This window comes from Rhinolophus hipposideros, assembly GCF_964194185.1.
Source record: "Rhinolophus hipposideros genome assembly, chromosome: 2".
NCBI lineage: Eukaryota > Metazoa > Chordata > Mammalia > Chiroptera > Rhinolophidae > Rhinolophus > Rhinolophus hipposideros.
Window position 1 is genome coordinate 37,330,391 of NC_138048.1, and position 17,736 is coordinate 37,348,126.

The following is a 17,736-nucleotide window of genomic DNA, read 5'->3' on the forward strand; positions in this document are numbered from 1 at the left end:
TGGGAAGGAAGGGAGAAGAGAACATGGAGAGTCTTGAGAGAGTACAGATGGAGAAATGGCAGTGTCTGTATGGAATTTGGAGCTGTCTAAGCAGTTTGGAGAAGCAGGGAGGGTGGCTGCAAAGAGGATCACTCACTAAAAAGTTCAGAAGTCTGCAGAGACTGTTCAGGCAAGGATGTTTTATACCTTGTGGTATTAAACTGGGCACCCTTTAATACACAAGCATGCACACATATAAAAACACACTCCCTAGTACATTTTCAAAGAACTGTGCCAGCTGGAGTGTGACACACAACAGTGATAAACTTTACTGTATCTATCATAAACACCAGCTGCCTTTGTTCTGGTTCTCTGCCAAGGGGAATCCTCTTGCCTTTCTCTTTCTTTCTCTCTTTTCTTCTTAGAAACCTGACAAGGCCAGTACCCGAGACTTCTGTTGACTGCCCCATATTATAGGCCTCTTGTCTGATTCTTCATCAGGAAGAAGTTACTTTGTGGTCTGCTGAGTGAAGACCCTACTTGTTCCCTGTTAAGACAAGATTTTATTGTCCCTGACTAATCCCATCTATGGGAAAGTAGCAGAAAATCTGCTGACCAGTGATTTGTAAACAAGGAAGTTTAGTGCTTGATTCCAGAATTGTTTTGTAGACTCAGTGGGGTCATTACCAACCTGATCTTTGTTCTTTTTTCTCCACCATTCTAGGGTCACCGGCTTTTCGTCTTTGACCTTGTGTCTTCATGGTCACAAGGTGGCAGGCATCACATCCTCAGTGGAGACCCTGAGCAGACAAGAAGGATTTGGGTAAGGCCATTCTCTTTGGAGGCTTTGTCTTTTCATTTCGGAACCATAATTTTTCTCTAGAAACTCAAGCAGATTTTCCCCTTACATTTCATTGTTCAGAGTGCGTCATGGGACCTCCTTTTCTATTATGTGTGGCTGAGAAATCAACTAAGGCTCCACAATTCCTTATTTAAGACCACTGGTCCCAGATGTGTTTCAGAACTCAGAATTGTTCAGGTTTTAGAAGGTAAGTGAGTGCAAATTATGTGTATTATGGTATACTACCAACAAGGTGTAGGGCAACATTCTGTAATCAAACACATTAATAAGTCTCCTGCAAAAATGTATGAATATTCATGAAACATGTGATGAAAACCATAAATAGCTGGATACCAGGCCATGTCAGGTTTTGCTGCCAAATGAGTTAACTTCAAACTTAGAGAAAATGTTTTAGGCTTTCAGAGCCTTTTAAATTTTGGAATCATGAATAAAGGATTAAGGACTGGTATATGGTCAAGAGGAGCAGGAGTGCTATGATTCATTCTCCAGAATAGGGCATGGGATCACCATGATTGAATCCCATGATTCAAGAGCAAGATAAGGCAGCGGAAACCACTTCCTGGAGGCAGTCAGAGGTGGGAGGACTGGCTCTGCTTCTTCTGTGGTCAGCCTCACCTCCCCCTCCCTAGAGACGCCCTCTGATGCACAGTTATTTCTTCTTGGGCAAGTTTGAGAATGGGGCTCAGTGATGGGAGCGAAAAGGCAAAGATGTGTTTTGAGGAAAGGAATGATAAAGGAGATCAAAAAAGAGCACAGACTTGGATTTGGTATAGAAATTTGGTAGATTACTTTATTTGTTAATTCAGTGACTATATAGTTTCTCTGGACCACTTCTAGCTCTGGTGACTCAGCAACGGGCAACACAGGCGAAGTCTTTGCCTTCCTGAGACTACTGTGTAATGTGGGAGATAAACATGTAATGTGTCAGATATTGAAAAATTCCACGACGAAAAAGAAATCAAGGCAAGACAACTGAGTATGCCTCTATGCTGTTATCCTAATGCAGTGTGTTCCAGGAAGGCATCTTAGAAAAGGTAACTTGTGAGCAATAACCTGGAGAGGTGTGGGGCTGAGGCAGAGGAAAAGCTGGGCCAAATGTTCCAGGCTATGCGATAAGCAGGAGCCCAAAGTGGAGAGATGGTCGGTGTGTTGAAGAATAGCTACAAAGGCAGTGTTACCGGAGTAAGTGAAGTGAATAAGAGACAGTTTAATAAAAATTCCAAAAATACAACTGGGACCAGAATATATAATGCTTGTAAGCCAACATAAGGGCTTTGGGTTTTAGTGTAAATCTGACAGACAATTGCTGGAGTGTTTTGCTCCAGAGAGTAACATAAGATGATTCATGTTCTATAAAGCTTAGTAAGGCCACTGTTTTGGAAAAGAGACTGGAAGGAAAACAGGTAGGCAAGGAAACCAGGCAGCAGGTTTTGCAGAGTTCCAGGTCTCAGATGGTAGTCAGGGAAGGAGTGAGAACTGGATGGATTTGGGTTAGATATAGAAGATTGAGCCTCTTTGGGGTTTATTGATGGACTGGGATAGGACAAGTAGAGTAGTGAAAGATCAAGGTTATATTCTGAATGACTCGATGAAGAGTGATGCCATTTACTGAAATGGGGACTCCTGGGAAAAGAGTAGATATTGCAAGAACATTAAATCATATTTGATCGTGATCAACTTATTTATTTATTTTTAATTGCATGCTTTCTTTTTAAAATTTTTTAATTTTTCAATTACAGTTGACATACAATATTACATCAGTTTCAGGTGTATAGCACAGTGATTAGAATTTATATAACCTACAAAGTGATCACCCTGATAAATCCAGTACCCATCTGACACCATACATAATTATTACAATGTCACTGACTATATTCCCATGCTATACTCTACATCTCCACGAGTATTTGATCACGACCAATTTAATATGCTTGTTAGACATTCAGGTGGAGCTGTAGCATAAGGAGTTGGGTATAGAAGTCTAGGGTTCAGGTGAAAAGTGGAAGCTAGAGTTATAAATTTGAGAGTAATCAGTATACAGCTGGATATAATAACATAGATAATCTAATAAAAGAAGAGACATCAGAAAAAAATTTTTAAGGATCAGGTAAAGAAAGTGATAGACTGGAAAGTGAATGACCAGAAGGACATTTGTTTAAAGATACGAAGTGAATTGCATTAACTAGTGAGTTTGTTGGGATTGGCAGGGAAAGAGAACAGGACCACAGGAGAGTATTCTTGGGTTACAATAAACCTGGACAACAGGTATAGTGACCATCAGTCCTCCCTGAGCAACACCGGTGGTCAGTAGCATGCCTATTGTATTTGACACCTAGAGGGGCCAACTTTTCATAGCCCTGTCCTTTACATAACAAAATTATTTACAATAATTATTGTATAGTGATCAGTAAGAAGCATTATTTCTTTTGTTTCATTTCTCTGGTTTTAAAACAAAACAAAACTATTAAAAGAATAAATGTCAATTTTAAAGATATTGTTAAATTCAGTATAATATTTTTGTGTGTACTAAAATTTGCACTTACAAAACAAAAATATTACATCTTTCAGTTTGCACACTCTTTGAATTTAAAGTTTAAACACAATTAAATTCCACATAATCATATAGAATGACCAAATGGATGTAATTCAAGTCTTGTTAATTTGTCTTTATAATCACTGGGCTACCATTGCTTATTTAGAGTCCACTGTTTAGCTTCAGGACTAGGTCGTAGCATAGGGATTGGTGACACAAATCCAAACATGAATGTTTCTGAACTGTTAAGAACTAATTTACTTTAAAAATGAAGGCATATAGCTGAGACCGAGTATGTAGGTCCTCACTCTATAACTAAAAGTTCTCTGAATTAACTTCCATGAAGAATGTAATACTTATTAAAAGATAAGTAATAAAAATTGCTAAGTAGAAGTTCACATATTATTGTTGAACCTCAACAGTAATCACAGCAATTGTTTAGACGATCAATGTTTTTGGAGAAGAGTATTTTACCATTGACATTTTTTAGAATTGATAGTGTGTGGTGATAATAAAAATCAAATTGCCGCTATGGAAGGCCGTGTGGAGGTTCCTGAAAACAATAATAGAATCACCATATGACCCAGCAATCCCTCTCCTGGGTATCTACCCAAAAAAATATGAAAACATTTATCCCTAAATATATATATTCTCCTAAGTTCATTGCAGCTTTATTTATGGTGGCCAAGATATGGAAGCAACCAAAGTGTCCTTGCATAGATGAATGAATAAAGAAGATTTGGTATATATACACAATGGAATGCTATTCTGTCATAAGAAAGATGAAATAGTACCATTTGCAACAACATGGATGGATCTTGAGGTTATCACGCTAAGCGAAATAAGTCACAGAAAAAGTCGAGAATCATATGACTTCACTGTATGTGGTATGTGTCTATAAAATTGAAAACAACAAAGGAACAAGACAAACAAATGAAGAAACAAATACTCATAGACATAGACAATAGATTAGTGGTTACCAGAGGGTAAGGGGGGAGAGGGTGGTAAATGAGGGTAAATGGAGAACTGACTGGGTGTTGAACACACAATGTGATATATAGATGATGTATTACAGAATTGTATACCTGAAATTTATGTATCTTTACTAACCATCACCCAATAAATTTTAATTTAAAAAAAATCAAATTTACTTCTACTAGGGTAAATTATTGCTTTTAAATTCTCTATATACAATGCACCATGCCTTGTGCCTGCACGCCTACCCTTAGTAGTCTCCACTTACGGTATGACGACATTGCCTGGGATCAGCTACCTCATGGGAGAGCATCCGTCGCAGCATTCCTGGAAATGCTCAGGAAGTCCTACATAGAGAAGATGGTAGAAAGGTTTTTGTTCCTCCAAAATTTGTAAACTTAGTGGAGTCTTTTAACGTTTTTCTTTTCTCTCTAGAGCGACCTTCTTCCTAAGAGTGCACTCCTTTTCTAATGACCCAAATGTCGAGGTACATTTTTAATCTTTCTTATCTCCTCTCCCCATCTAATTTTCTACTGATTACTTTGTATTTTATTTTAAGTAAATAAAGTTTGAAAAGTTACAGAAGGCAGACGCTGCAAACAGGGAGACCATAAATCTGGGTAAAAGTAACTGAGCAAATGAAAAAGTAAAGGTAGGAAATATGGAGCTGGGGCTGACATGGTCATCTGTTCCTGGTTAAAGGAAGGCACAGCACTGTTTTCCACTGACCTCCCTTGTATGTAGAAGCAGGGATCTTCAATGTTGGACCCTACTATTCGTACACAAAATAATCCATTGAGAAATAAGAAGGAAATAGTACAGCTTCTATTTTTATTTATTTTTTCTCATTCTTTAATATTTTCTGTTTTGTATATGCTTTACAGTAAACAGAATATATTAATTAGCACATCTTTATAGTTTATACATTACTTTTGAATGTATGTTAAATTTTTCACAGCTCATGGTGCGTCTGAAAAAATAATAGGAGACCAAGAAAAGCAAGTGCCACAGAAAGCTTGTAGGTCTCTCAAACAGAAGTTTTTAGCTGTTTTTGGCTGGAGTTGGCAAGCTCTCTCATTAAAGTGCAGTAATTTCGTTTTGTGGATTCATATACTTTAGCTGGTACATGAGAACTCAGTCAAGTTGCTATTAGATGTAAAAAGTGAAATGCAGATAAAAATTGAAATGCTCATCTGGTCTGAACAGAGATTAGTAATAGGTTTGCTTAGAGATAAGGCACAATGTCCCTCAAAAATAATCTTGGAATCTGCTCAAGGGTTACATAAGTACCTGGTTAAGACTGCAGAGTTTTACATCACTGAGCAGGGAAAAAATTGGTTCTGTAAAACTTGATGAGTTGATGCTTTTATTTAGCTGTGAAACCGTAAAGGCTCCTTACTCATCAAGGTTTCATTCAGGTACAAGTCAGCTGTAAGAAGAAAATTTGCATTCCAGGGGCCAAAGGAGTATCTCCAAATGGCTAAGTGAACTGATTTGTCCAAAGCTGTTGTCCCTTTGGATGCTGGAAATGTCTAATAAAGACAACAGTATGTCCATGGCATTACTTATTGTAAAGTTACTTATGGTAATACTTGGCTAATAGATTCAACTCTTGAGTGTGGACAAAAGCAGAGGCAAGAGACAGAAATACTGGATGAAGAATAATTACAGGGTGGGACACTGGGGAGGAGATAATGAAAGCAAAGTGTGTGGAGAAAGAGGAAATAGAGAAGAGGAAGTGAAAAGAACAAGGATAAGCATGGTAGAGTCTAGAAGAGGCACAGGCATGTGGATTTTCCTGGAAGTATACAGTGTTTCAGCGGAGTGCTTGAAAGGTGACATAGCTCAAGTCTGTATTATTAGGTTCACCCTGGGATCATCTGCCATGATAGCCCTCCTAGCTCAGTGCTCTCTTCCCCACCTGTTATTCTGTCTCTTTGTCTGTGTACTGATTAAAGAGAAGCAATGGGAGATTGCAGGGTTCTGATTCAGGAACAGGATAAGTCTAGGAGGAGATTAATAGAAACCCTTGTAAAAGAAGACAGACCAATGGAAATTGCCCCATATCCAAGAGAAGGTGGTAAAAGGTAGTGGGCTACTAAAAGGTCTTTTGGAAATATTATACCTGCCATATTCTTAGGAGTGAATGCCCAGCATTTGACTCTCTAATCAATGCTATTTTTGAAAGAGCCTCCAATTGTTTGTGGTTAAATGGCGGGTAAGGCGAGGGGAGAGACACAAAAACTCAGGCAGCTTAGGATCCATGTACCCTTTAGTGCTTCAAAGTTGTAAAAAGAGAGATGAGCTAATCAGAGACGAACGAGGAGTCCTGAGCATATCTGTATATCTCTTTCTCTCTATCTCTATATGCATATATAGGCAGATAAAATCTACAACGAAATTTATGTAGATACATTTTAATAGCATAATTATTATTGTGCTACATGGTAATTGGTCGTATATGATAAACAGCTGACATACATGATTAATAAATATGGCTTTCCAGAATCTAATCAGAATTTTGTTTTTTTGCTTTCTATGTATTTGGCCACCTATAGTAAGCATCTATGTTGATAACATTTCCTGATACCACGTTCTGTCTAATTCACATCATAATCACTGAATTAAATGTAACTGGTTAATCATTTTCATGGACCCAGAAATAGAACATAATTGGGGAACATCTGGCTACTTTTCAATTTACTCTTGAGATTCCTGAAATGCAGAACTGGTCACTGGGAGAGGGGAGGCAAATTTTATAAAGTGGCCAAAGAGGTTTTTGGGAGGAAAGGGGTAGAGAATCCAACACATTCACTTTGAAGTTCAAACACTTTGGAATCTTATGTTTAGAATCAGATTTTAGGACTGAAATGACCCGTTAGACTCAAAATTAGAGGATTCAGATGGTCCTCATTGAGTTCTGGTAACACAAAAAAACCGAGATCCCAAACGAGAACCCATTATGAAGGAGGAGGGAGTCTGGACTGGGTGACCTACTTCACACAAGGAATTAGAGACTCACGGTTGAAGGTGGGTTCTGGAAAAGTCTGTGGCTGTGCCTGGAATCCTCTTTGGTATCGCTCATGATTTGAAAACAAACATAACTTGGAAGATTCTGGATCGGGATGCCAGTTTAACTTATGCATGGAAAATAGACTTATTCTTAGTAGTAAGACAAGCTTAATACCACAAACAACTTAAAGTCCAAGGGTCTCACTATGGACATATCATAGACCCATTATCTGAATAATTAGACACCAGCAGATGTCTCTTCCCAGCCTATTTGTTTCTTTTCCCCCATGTCTGATGCCTCACTAGATTTTAAGTTGCTTGGGAGTGAGAATCGTCTCTTAATTCTTCTCTATACCTACAGCACCCACACAGTGTTTGGCATGTGGCAGGTATTGATAGTTGTTGTTTGGTTGGTTGGTTGGTTGGTTGAATAAATGAATGGATGAATGCTGGCCAAATAATTTATTTTACCTTTCTATCTGGTTCTATCTTGCCTCAATTTGAGGGCCAAACTAGAGTTTCTCATGCTGTTGAAATATACCATGCAGATTCTGGACATTTTGTCATTTTTAAAAAGACAATCACTGAGTTTAGGTTGAACAGAGTCAACTCTGGTGTACTCCAGAGGCAGTAAAGTATTTCCCAGTCTCCCTGGTTCTTATACTCCATGTTCCCTCATCCAGTTCTACATAGACATCCAGCCAGCATTAGCTTCCTAAACCTCCTTTATCCATCTCTGCTAATAAAATTAATTGCAGCTTTCTTTCCCAACCTCTCCCTTCCTTTCCTCTTAACCACATAACTTTTTTCCTTTCTTTTTCCTCCCTTTCCTCTCTTCCTTCCCTTCCTTCCTTCCTTCCTTCCTTCCTTCCCTCCCTCCTTCCTTCCTTCCTTCCTTCCTTCCTTCCTTCCTTCCTTCCTTCCTTCCTCTCTCTTCTCTGTCTCCCTTCCTTTCTTCTTTTCCTCTACCCTACCAGACCTGGTCTTGTTGACTAGTGAGACATAGTCGTAATTCTTATTACCACTTTTAAACACTTACATTTGTTAACTACTTGTCTATAGAAAAAGAGACTAATGTAATGACAATTAAGAAAAGGACTTTCATCAAGGCTCCTTCCTTTCCATATTCTCTCCTTGATATTTCCAGATGGAGGGATGAGCAGTAGATTGGTGAGAGAATACAAATAGCTGATGAAAATGGAGAAAATGTTCAATATTATTAATTGACAGTGCTATGCAAATTGAAATAGCTATGAATGTCAGTTTTCACCTCTCAGATTCACTAGGGTTGAGGAAAAGAGGAAAACAGGGATTTGTTATATTCTCCAGCTGGAAACATAAAATTATTTTAAATTTTTTTATAGGAGGTCATTTGGCAAAATATCTCAAAGTTTTAAAATATATCTTTCTTTGGACCTGGCAGTTCAACTTTATGGAATCAATTTTACAGAAATAATCAGAGATATGCACAAAGATTTACATGACGAAGCTAGTTACATTATTTATTACAGTAAAAATATTCAAAATATTTAAATAAATTATGGCACATTAAATACATGAGATATAAGATATATCATGAGAAAATGTTTAGGACATACTGTCAGGTTATAAAAATCAGGGCACAAAACAGTATGCATTTTTGACCTGATCTAAGGATGTATAGAAAAATGCTGGGAGTACAAATAGTGATCATATTATCAGTCATTCTGGGGCATGGGATGAAGGGTGATTTTTATTTCCTTATTTATAATTATTGATACACTCTACTTTTTCTGTGGTTAAAGTGTTTTACTTTCTTATTGTTTTAGAAGGATATTTATGGTAGACAGAGGTGAAAAGGCCTCCAAGCAGCCCTCCTCTTCCTGCACACATGCCTCTGTGACTCTGCTGTGACTCCCATCAAGTGGTGAAGTCTGTTTCCCTGCCTGCTAAGTCTGATCTGGCCTCTGACTTTCTTTGACCAATGAATGTAGCAGAAATGATGTATAACTTTTGAGGTTAGGCCATCCATAACAAGCCTTGCGGCTTCCACTTTTCCCTCAAAGTGCTGCCCTGACAACCGTTTAAAAAAGGCAGTCTGGACTACTAGAGGATAAGAGGCCTCACAGAGAAGAACCAAAGTCCCCCAGCCAACAGTTGGGACCAATGCCAGACATCAGTGAAGGTATCAGGGACCTTCTAGGCCAGCCAACTCTCCAGACGAATATAGGAATATGGGTGAGCCTGGATGAGGTCAGCAGAGAAACCTATCCATCAACCTACCGAATCATGAGAAATAATAAATTATTGTTGTTTTAAGCACTAAGTTTGGGGATGAATTGTTACTCAGAAATAGATAATTGAAACAGCAACATAAACATCATTTTTATAAAATGGAAGTCGTAGGTTGACTATGGTTGCTAATCTAGCTTCCAAAGAGCTTGAAAATATTACCTCAGAAGTTTAAATGGAAGCTTTATATTTTGGAAGAATGACTGCTGAGAAGAGACTGGGATGGTTCGCAATGTGTCAATAAATAGGCAGTGAGTATGTTTTTGTATGTGCGTGTCTTCCTCATTGAAAGAGCATGATTTAAGCTAAGTATCTGCAGATGGCTCAAAATACACCCCTCGCCAGCTGTCAGCAGACATCTTGGATCTTCCTTCCTCATGGTGCTGTGAAAGGGAGTGCTTGGCTGCAGTCCCACGTCTCTTTCAGAGTTCCCCAGTGGGACCTCCAGGAGTAGAAGAGGGGTAGGGCTCCACACCGTTTTTGAAGATATTCTCCAAACTTTCATTTCTTGTCCAGAGAAATGAGAAATTCCTCAGGAATGTTATGCTGAAATGGTTCAGCATAAAAATGGTTCAGAAATGGTTCAAAGATCTCTGTTAACTTTTTTCTCTGAGGGTGTATCTTCCCAACACTCCATTATTTAATGACCTATATATCATTATAGGAACAAAAAAACTTGAAGGTGAGACCCATGAATCTGTGTCTCAGAGATCAGCTCAAATTCAACACCAGAATCTTAGAGCCCTTGGCTAGGATCTAATTCTACCACATCATTCAAAGTACATCTCAGTCTAAGACTGAGACCATTGTCATGGCTTACCACAGGTCACAAACGAGTGAACTTGTAGGCAAAGAGCTGGCAGTAAACCCAGGTCTCTCTGCTCCTTTGCATTGTACTGTGAACAATGTTGTCCCACTTCTCCAAGCCCACGTGAAATCTGAGAGGTGGCATGAGACTTGGCCTTTCCTAATTTTAGGTACATTTCACGTTTCAGTGGGATCATCGGTTGTAAAAGAGGGAAGTCCAAAAAGTTATGCAGCCAAAAAGTTTTATGCAATACTGTAAATGTAACCATAAAATAAAATAGCAAACGTATTCCTTTCTCTGGATGAAACCACCTGCCTGAGACCACCAGAGAATGGAGGCTGCACAGATTCAGTTTCACACGTTGCATTCAACTCAGCAAAGCTCTTTCCAAAGCCAGATGTCTGGTGATGGATGTTGACTCTCTCCTCTCCTACTGGGTAATTGATATTTATTATAAAACTAAACAGGAGCATGTGGGGTTTGGGGAAAAGAATTCTGACAACTGCTAGTTTTAATATGCTATTTTTCACAGTTCATCTCCCCCAAGCACAATCCTCACGGATGTCATACTCGCTGACATATTCCTCTGCAATCAGTCTCCATTATTATTATTTTGTGTCTTCCATGCCGAGCCCTGGCCAAGAGCCCTAAGCTGAGTGTGAGGCTTCAGAGCTGTGTTAGCAAATATATGAATAATGATTTATTGTCAACATGCCCAAATTTGGCAGTGGTACCCATAGATCAGAATCTAGGAGTTAGTCCTGCTCTGAGAACACCTTCTCCCTGCTACACTTCCTCCCTAGAATTTAGAATTTCCGGACCTGCGTTAAGGTAAGCATTTAAGCCACTGGCTCTTTCTGAAGCTTTCTGATGCCAACCAAGACATCTGGGGTGGGACCTCAGCATTCCCTATTGACATCAAGTTTGGCACAAGTCTCCATGATGTCTGAGCTTTCTTTAGTCCTGACAGCCTTCTATTTTTGTTGGTCCTCTGAGTTCTCATTCATCTTACTCTTCTGCCAGCAAGATAATAGGTTATCCTTGCACAAATGTGGCAAGGGCCCAGGATATTTTAGGGTCTATCACTCTTTGTTGGCATGGAGCCCTGTCCCCTTGCTCTTTGTGGGGTCTGGCCTGGATGTCTAGTGTTAGAATTGGAGGTCTGGGCAAGAGCTGGAAAACTTGTTTGCCTAACCTAATATAACCCTTGATTTTGGAGAGATTTTTCATTAAGGTCAAGGGCATGCATGGCATTTACAGCAGGAATCAGAACCTAAGAAGTCAGGTGTTGAGCAGACCCTGGGACAGAGTAAGTGGCAAAAGTAAGATGGGAGCAAAGGGAGGTCTAATAATACAAAGGATGCAAATTTTGGCTAAAGAGCTTGGCTTGCACAATATTTTGAAAAAATAGTAGTTTGAGTTCTCTGAGCTGCAGCTGCCAAGATGGGATTAAACACGCCAGAATTTTTATTCAGGGAAAGACCTAAAGAAAGGAAATAGGAGGGGTTGGGAAGCCTGGGGGAGCTATGACTCAAATGCAAGTCTGACCAGGAGTGAAGTAGAGAGGGAGAGAAGGCTGAGTGGCAGAGTCCTCCAATGCAGTGGAGGTATTGAGGAGACCTAGAACTGAAGTTCGCCCACGGAGGAGGCTGAGTCTCCCAAGAATGGCTCTGCCTTAGTAGCCCCACTGCACACAGCCTTGTCGGAGGGGCCCGTGGGAAGCTCGGCCTTAGCCCCACACGCCAATGAATTTCTTTTTTTTTTTAATTAAAATTCATTGAGGTGACAATGAGCAACAAAAACAACATAGGTTTCAAGTGTACATTTCTGTAATACATCATCTATATTTGTATGTTCAACACCCAGAGTCAGTTCTCCTTCCATGATCGTGTATTTGACACCCTTTACCTTCTTTTACCACCCTTCTACCCCCCTACTCTCTGGTAACCACTAAACTGTTTTCTTTGTCTATGACTTTTTTTTTTATTTGTTTCTCTTGTTCTTTTGTTGCTTTCAGTTTTATATCCCACATGTGAGTGAAGTCATATGGTTCTCGACTTTTTCTGTCTGACTTATTTTGCTTAGCACAATAATCTCAAGATCCATCCATATTGTCACAAATGGCAGTATTTTATCTTTTCTTACACCAGGATAGTATTCTACTGTGCATATATATACCAAGCTTTTTTTTCCAATCATCTATCGAAGGACACTTCGGTTGTTTTCATGTCTTGGCCACAGTAAATAATGCAGCAATGAACATCAAAGTACGTATATCTTTACAGATAAATGTTTTCAGATTTTTTGGGTAGAAGGATTGCTGGGTCATATAGTAATTCTATTCTTAATTTTTTGAGGAACCTCCCCGTGGTTTTTCATAGCAGATGTACCAATTTACATTCCCACTAACAGTGGATGAATTTCCAAGTCTAGCAAAAGAGTGCTTGGAGGAGGAGGGCTGTGAGGGCATTCTCATGGCTGCCACATACTTAATATGTATGTTTTATTTATTCAGGATGCACCTTGAGATTCGTGGGGAATGGTGGGTCTCTTCGGTAATGCTGAAGTTTCCTAATTGCAGTTAACTCAGAGATTCAGAATTAGGTGACACTGAAGCAGAGTAGATATATCTCATTGTGAATGTCTCCAGCTTTCTATTCATCTAATATCTCTACGTATTCTCCTGTTCTCCTATAAATTCCTCTCACTTCCAGAATATCAAATTCACAAAAACTTATTTTTTGTGTGAAAAATTTTCCCCCCAATTTACTATTCTCTGACATGCTTTCTCACCATTCTCCTCCCACCCTCTTCGCCTTGCCCGTTTCCAGGCTTGCATTTCTCAATCTCTCTCTCTGTCTCTCTCTCTGTCTCTCTCTCTGTCTCTCTCTCTGTCTCTCTCTGTCTCTGTCTCTCTCTGTCTCTCTCTCTCTCTCTCTCTCTCTCTCTCTCTCTCTCTCTCTCTCTCTCTTACTCAATCTCTCTCTCTCTCTCTCATTCTATCTCTCTCCTGAAATTGTTAGGTAACTTTTCTTTTTTTAAAATGCTGCCCTACTAAAATGTTCTACTAAACATTGAAGCTGAATAATTTCTGTTGACCTTCTTTTTGTCATTCCTTACGACATGTCCCCTCAAAACTGCCCTAAATTCTCCACACTATCTTTAAATCAAAAGTACCTTTTGATTCTATCTCAGAAGATGACACCACTTCCTACTCTCCTGACTGTGAGACACGAAGTTTCTTATCGTCTCAAGATCTTAGTTTCCTCATCACTAACATGGAGAAATAATGGTTCAGGGGCTGTGATAAGATTAATGAGGTATGTGTGCAAAATTATTATGGAAGTTTATTAGTTAATATTACTTTGTGGGGAAAGAACCAGGAGTGCAGTTTCCAGGCTCTCGGCCTCACGTGGAAAGGTGATGGCTCCGGTGGTAAATGGCCATCAATTGTGATTCCAAATGGTCATCAGCTGTGGCTAGTTGGCTGTCAGCTGTAACCAGTGACCAGTGAGCCACTGGTTACACTGGGCACTAATATAACTGCCGTGGCTACGCTAGCAGAAAAATGGGTCCTAGCAAGAAGATGGTGGCTGAGCTAGCAAGTGCGGATTGCAGTGAGCACGGTGGATTGCAACTAGTAAGTGAGGTTGGTTGGCAGAGAGAAGTGGACAGCAGGTTGCGGATAGTGTGGCTCCTGCTTCCTGTGTCTCCAACCCAGCCGCTAGTGAGACTATAGTGGTCTGACTCCCCTACCTATGGCTCTGTGGTGTTCCTTTTTGGCCTCACCATATCCTGCGTTCTTATGTGGGGAGCGGGACCAGAGACCCTGCATGACATCCTGCATGACATATGTGTATTAGTGAATTAGATTATTTCATTATTATCCTCTTCCAGATCACATTTCAATAAGCCAAGCATTTGGTTAACAGGTTGTTGGGGCTGAAAGGGCTTATTTTGAAGACAAAGAAACAAATTCTTTGCATTCAAGATAGTGAGTTTGATTTGAAAAACGAAGCCTCAAAATATCTCATTTTATTACGTATCCAAGGCTCAGATGATTAACAAATTACACCCAAATTCATACCCAGATAATAACCATACCCAACACACACTTTTTTCCAGAAATTATTGCTAAAATGAAATGTTCCTGGTCTTTACATTTTTGTGGTGTGAATAGCAGGAGAATTTAGCCATATATTTAGCTTTCAGCTCTTTCCTCTATGCTGGAATATTGTTTACTTTGGGTTTACAAAAACAAACTTCATTATTCATTGTTGGAAATGATAACCATTGAGCTGATTCTGACTTCAGTTGTTCTACTGCTATTCTAGTCACTGTAAAAATTATGTATATGTCTTATGTATAAGATCCCCTAATTAAAATCAGACTTTCCTCATTTGGTCTTATTCATTTGGCTTTTCTCTGACAAATTTTTCTTACATTTAGAGATTTCTCATTGTCATAAGGAAAGGACAGCAAACACATACAGGGAAAAGGAAAATACTGATAAGGTCATTTACTATCCTTGGTCTACTTTCTGGCTTTGAATTTGAGTTTTAAATTTGGTCACACATGTTTAATTCCATTTTAGGTCTAGACTCTACAGTTAGAAATAATATGTGTCTGTTTATTGACACCTTTATTAGTTTCTCGGACTGCCATAACAAAGTACCACAGACTGGGTTGCTTACACAACAGAAATTATTTTCTCACAGTTTTGGAGGCTGGAAATCTATGATGAAAGAGTCAGATGGGCTGTTTCTCCTGAGGCTTCTCTCCTTGGCTTGTATTAGGTTGGTGGTGCAAAAGTAATTGTGCTTTTGCAATTATTTTTAACCTTTTAAACTGCAATTACTTTTGTACCAACCTAGATGGCTGTCTCTTCCCTCTGTCTTTACATGGTGCTGTCTCTGTATGTGTCTGTTCCCTAATCGCTTGTTCTCATAAGAACATGAGTCATATTGGATTAGGGCCCACTTATATGACCAAATTTTACCTTAATTGCCTCTTTAAAGGGCCTGTCTTCAAATACAGCCACATTCTGAGGTCCTGAGGATTATGGCTTCAACATATGAATTTGAGTGGTATGCAATTCAACCCATGACACCGTTATTGGGGGAAAGTAGGGAGAAATGGCTTTTATCAAAAATGAATTGTTGCTATTGATCAGATGGGGCATCCAGGCAAGCAACTCAGTGTGGAACTTTTAAAAGAAGCATCTCTTTTCATAATGCATTGTGATAAAAGTTTAATGAGATACTTTAATTAAAATATGTAAACGTTTGTTTTGAATACAGAAGCAGAACAAAAATAGCAGACAAGTTGGTTGTTAAAAGGGGAATGACACTGCTTGGGATGGGAAAATAAATTAGAAGGATGTTTTATTTGGTGCTATAAACATTTTTTTTCACTGATAGTTCACATCTTAGAAGGTAAAATTATGAACTATTTATGCTGAGTAAGTATTGTCCTCTAAATTTCAACCAGTGTAGGACTTGTGCCGAGATATAGGTACTGACAAAAAGGGGTGGGAAAGTTCTCTGCTGCAAACATTATCTTCAGAGACTGAAAAAGATTCCACATTAGTTTCAAATGACCTCACATCCCTTCATCTATAGGAGAGGCTCTTCTGGTTGCTTAAATGGAATCAACATTAGCCAGACATCTGAATATCAAGTTCAATGTCTGTCTCCTCTCCTAGAAAGTTATTTTGGTATCTCTTCCTGACTGGAGTATCATCATTTTCACATCTCTCACTTAGCTGAATATCACAGTCTTCCTGAGGATTATTATTAAAATACTTAATTCATAAAACACAGAATCTTAAAAAAGGAAGGAGGTCAAAGCTTTAGTCCAAACTTCACCTTGATTTAAAATTATTCACAAGTAGAGTTTTTAGAGGATTTGTTGGAGCTCTCTTAGCACTCACATTTGCATTGTGTTTGCACCGCACTTCAACTTGTTCTAGAAGATCTTGGTCTGGTCACAATATCCTTTATAAATCTAAAAAAACCTCTCTAACACTCACTGTAAAGATGGTTTATTGTTACTTATGGCAAACAGGTGGGATTTCCGTATTGTACAGTTGTATTTAAATAAATCACATTAAGATGGGTATGCAGCATTCTCAGAAGATAATGGTCACATATTTAAAGAAATAGAACATGTAATTCTTGCACTGTTCTGCAAAAATTCTTTCTTCATCCAAAACTATACCTGGTTGTTGTTTCCTATTACATCTAGTGCAACACTCTCCAATAGAACTTTTTGTGGTGATGGACATTTTCTATAATATCTGTACTATCTAATATATAAAACACAAATGCAAAGAAGGAGACAGACTTGAATGTCTTATTCATTCATTCATCAAACATTTGTTGAGACCCTAGTTTGGCCCAGGTAATGTAGAGAGGCACTGGGCATACAATGGCAAACAAGACACAATCCCTGCCTTTAAGGAACATGTGAGCTTATAAAATTGGAATATGAGACAATTAGTTGGTTACAAGTGGCTAAAAAGGGGCATAGAGAGACTTCTAACCCACCTGGGTGAGAGCGATTGGGGATTTACAATTTGAAGCATGCTGTATACTTCAATTAATTTTCTACAGTAGACAAGGCCTCATCCCCATTTTTTAAATGAGGAGGTTTAGTCTCAAAAGGCTCTGTGATTTACCCAAGCCCACATGAAATCTAACCAACCAGATACCTCTAGTTGCAAAATTCATCTGCTTTTTACTGCTGTCCAAAAATACCAATCAACATTTTTTAAAGAAGCTTTTCAAAACTATCCAGCTTCTTCTTTTGTTATAAAAATAAAGAAGGGATTTTCAAATAAGATAAGAACAGTGAGGAAACTACTACAGTACTCTATGTTAAATTAAGTACACAATTAATTAATGGTACATGCATAGGCATATTATTTATGGTTGATTAAATTGTATGTTTGTGGCTATTTATCAAAAAATATTGGATATTATGAACTTGATTGAAAAGCAGTACTTCAATTTAAGTAAATTCTACTCACAGAATTAGAACACTTACTTCAGTACCAAGTTTTTCTATATTTCCTCTTGAGAACACTTACTCTGACCTTACATTTTAGTCTCTGGTGACATTCTGTAAATTAGTTTTTTGTTTTTTTTTCTATCTATTATCTAAACCTCAGCCTACATTTAAGGAAACTATACACAACTTCCCCATCATTTAACTCACTAAGTTAAACTGAACACTTTGTGAAGATTTTTTTTTTTTAATAAGTGAAGAAATGTTCAATTTATCAATTTATCAATA

General features: G+C 38.5%; 1 protein-coding gene across 1 annotated transcript in view; it reads left to right on the plus strand.

Moving 5' to 3' along the window:
* Positions 1-23: 23 nt before the first annotated feature.
* The window catches only part of TRAT1 (T cell receptor associated transmembrane adaptor 1), a gene marked incomplete at its 5' end in the record, with an annotated part of 90,810 nt that continues 73,097 nt past the window's right edge, over positions 24-17,736 (plus strand). The window contains 3 exons of the mRNA XM_081078855.1: positions 24-41; positions 704-802; positions 902-1,028. Coding sequence (XP_080934981.1) covers positions 24-41; positions 704-802; positions 902-1,028 — 244 coding nt within the window. The remainder of the gene's footprint in view (positions 42-703; positions 803-901; positions 1,029-17,736) is intronic.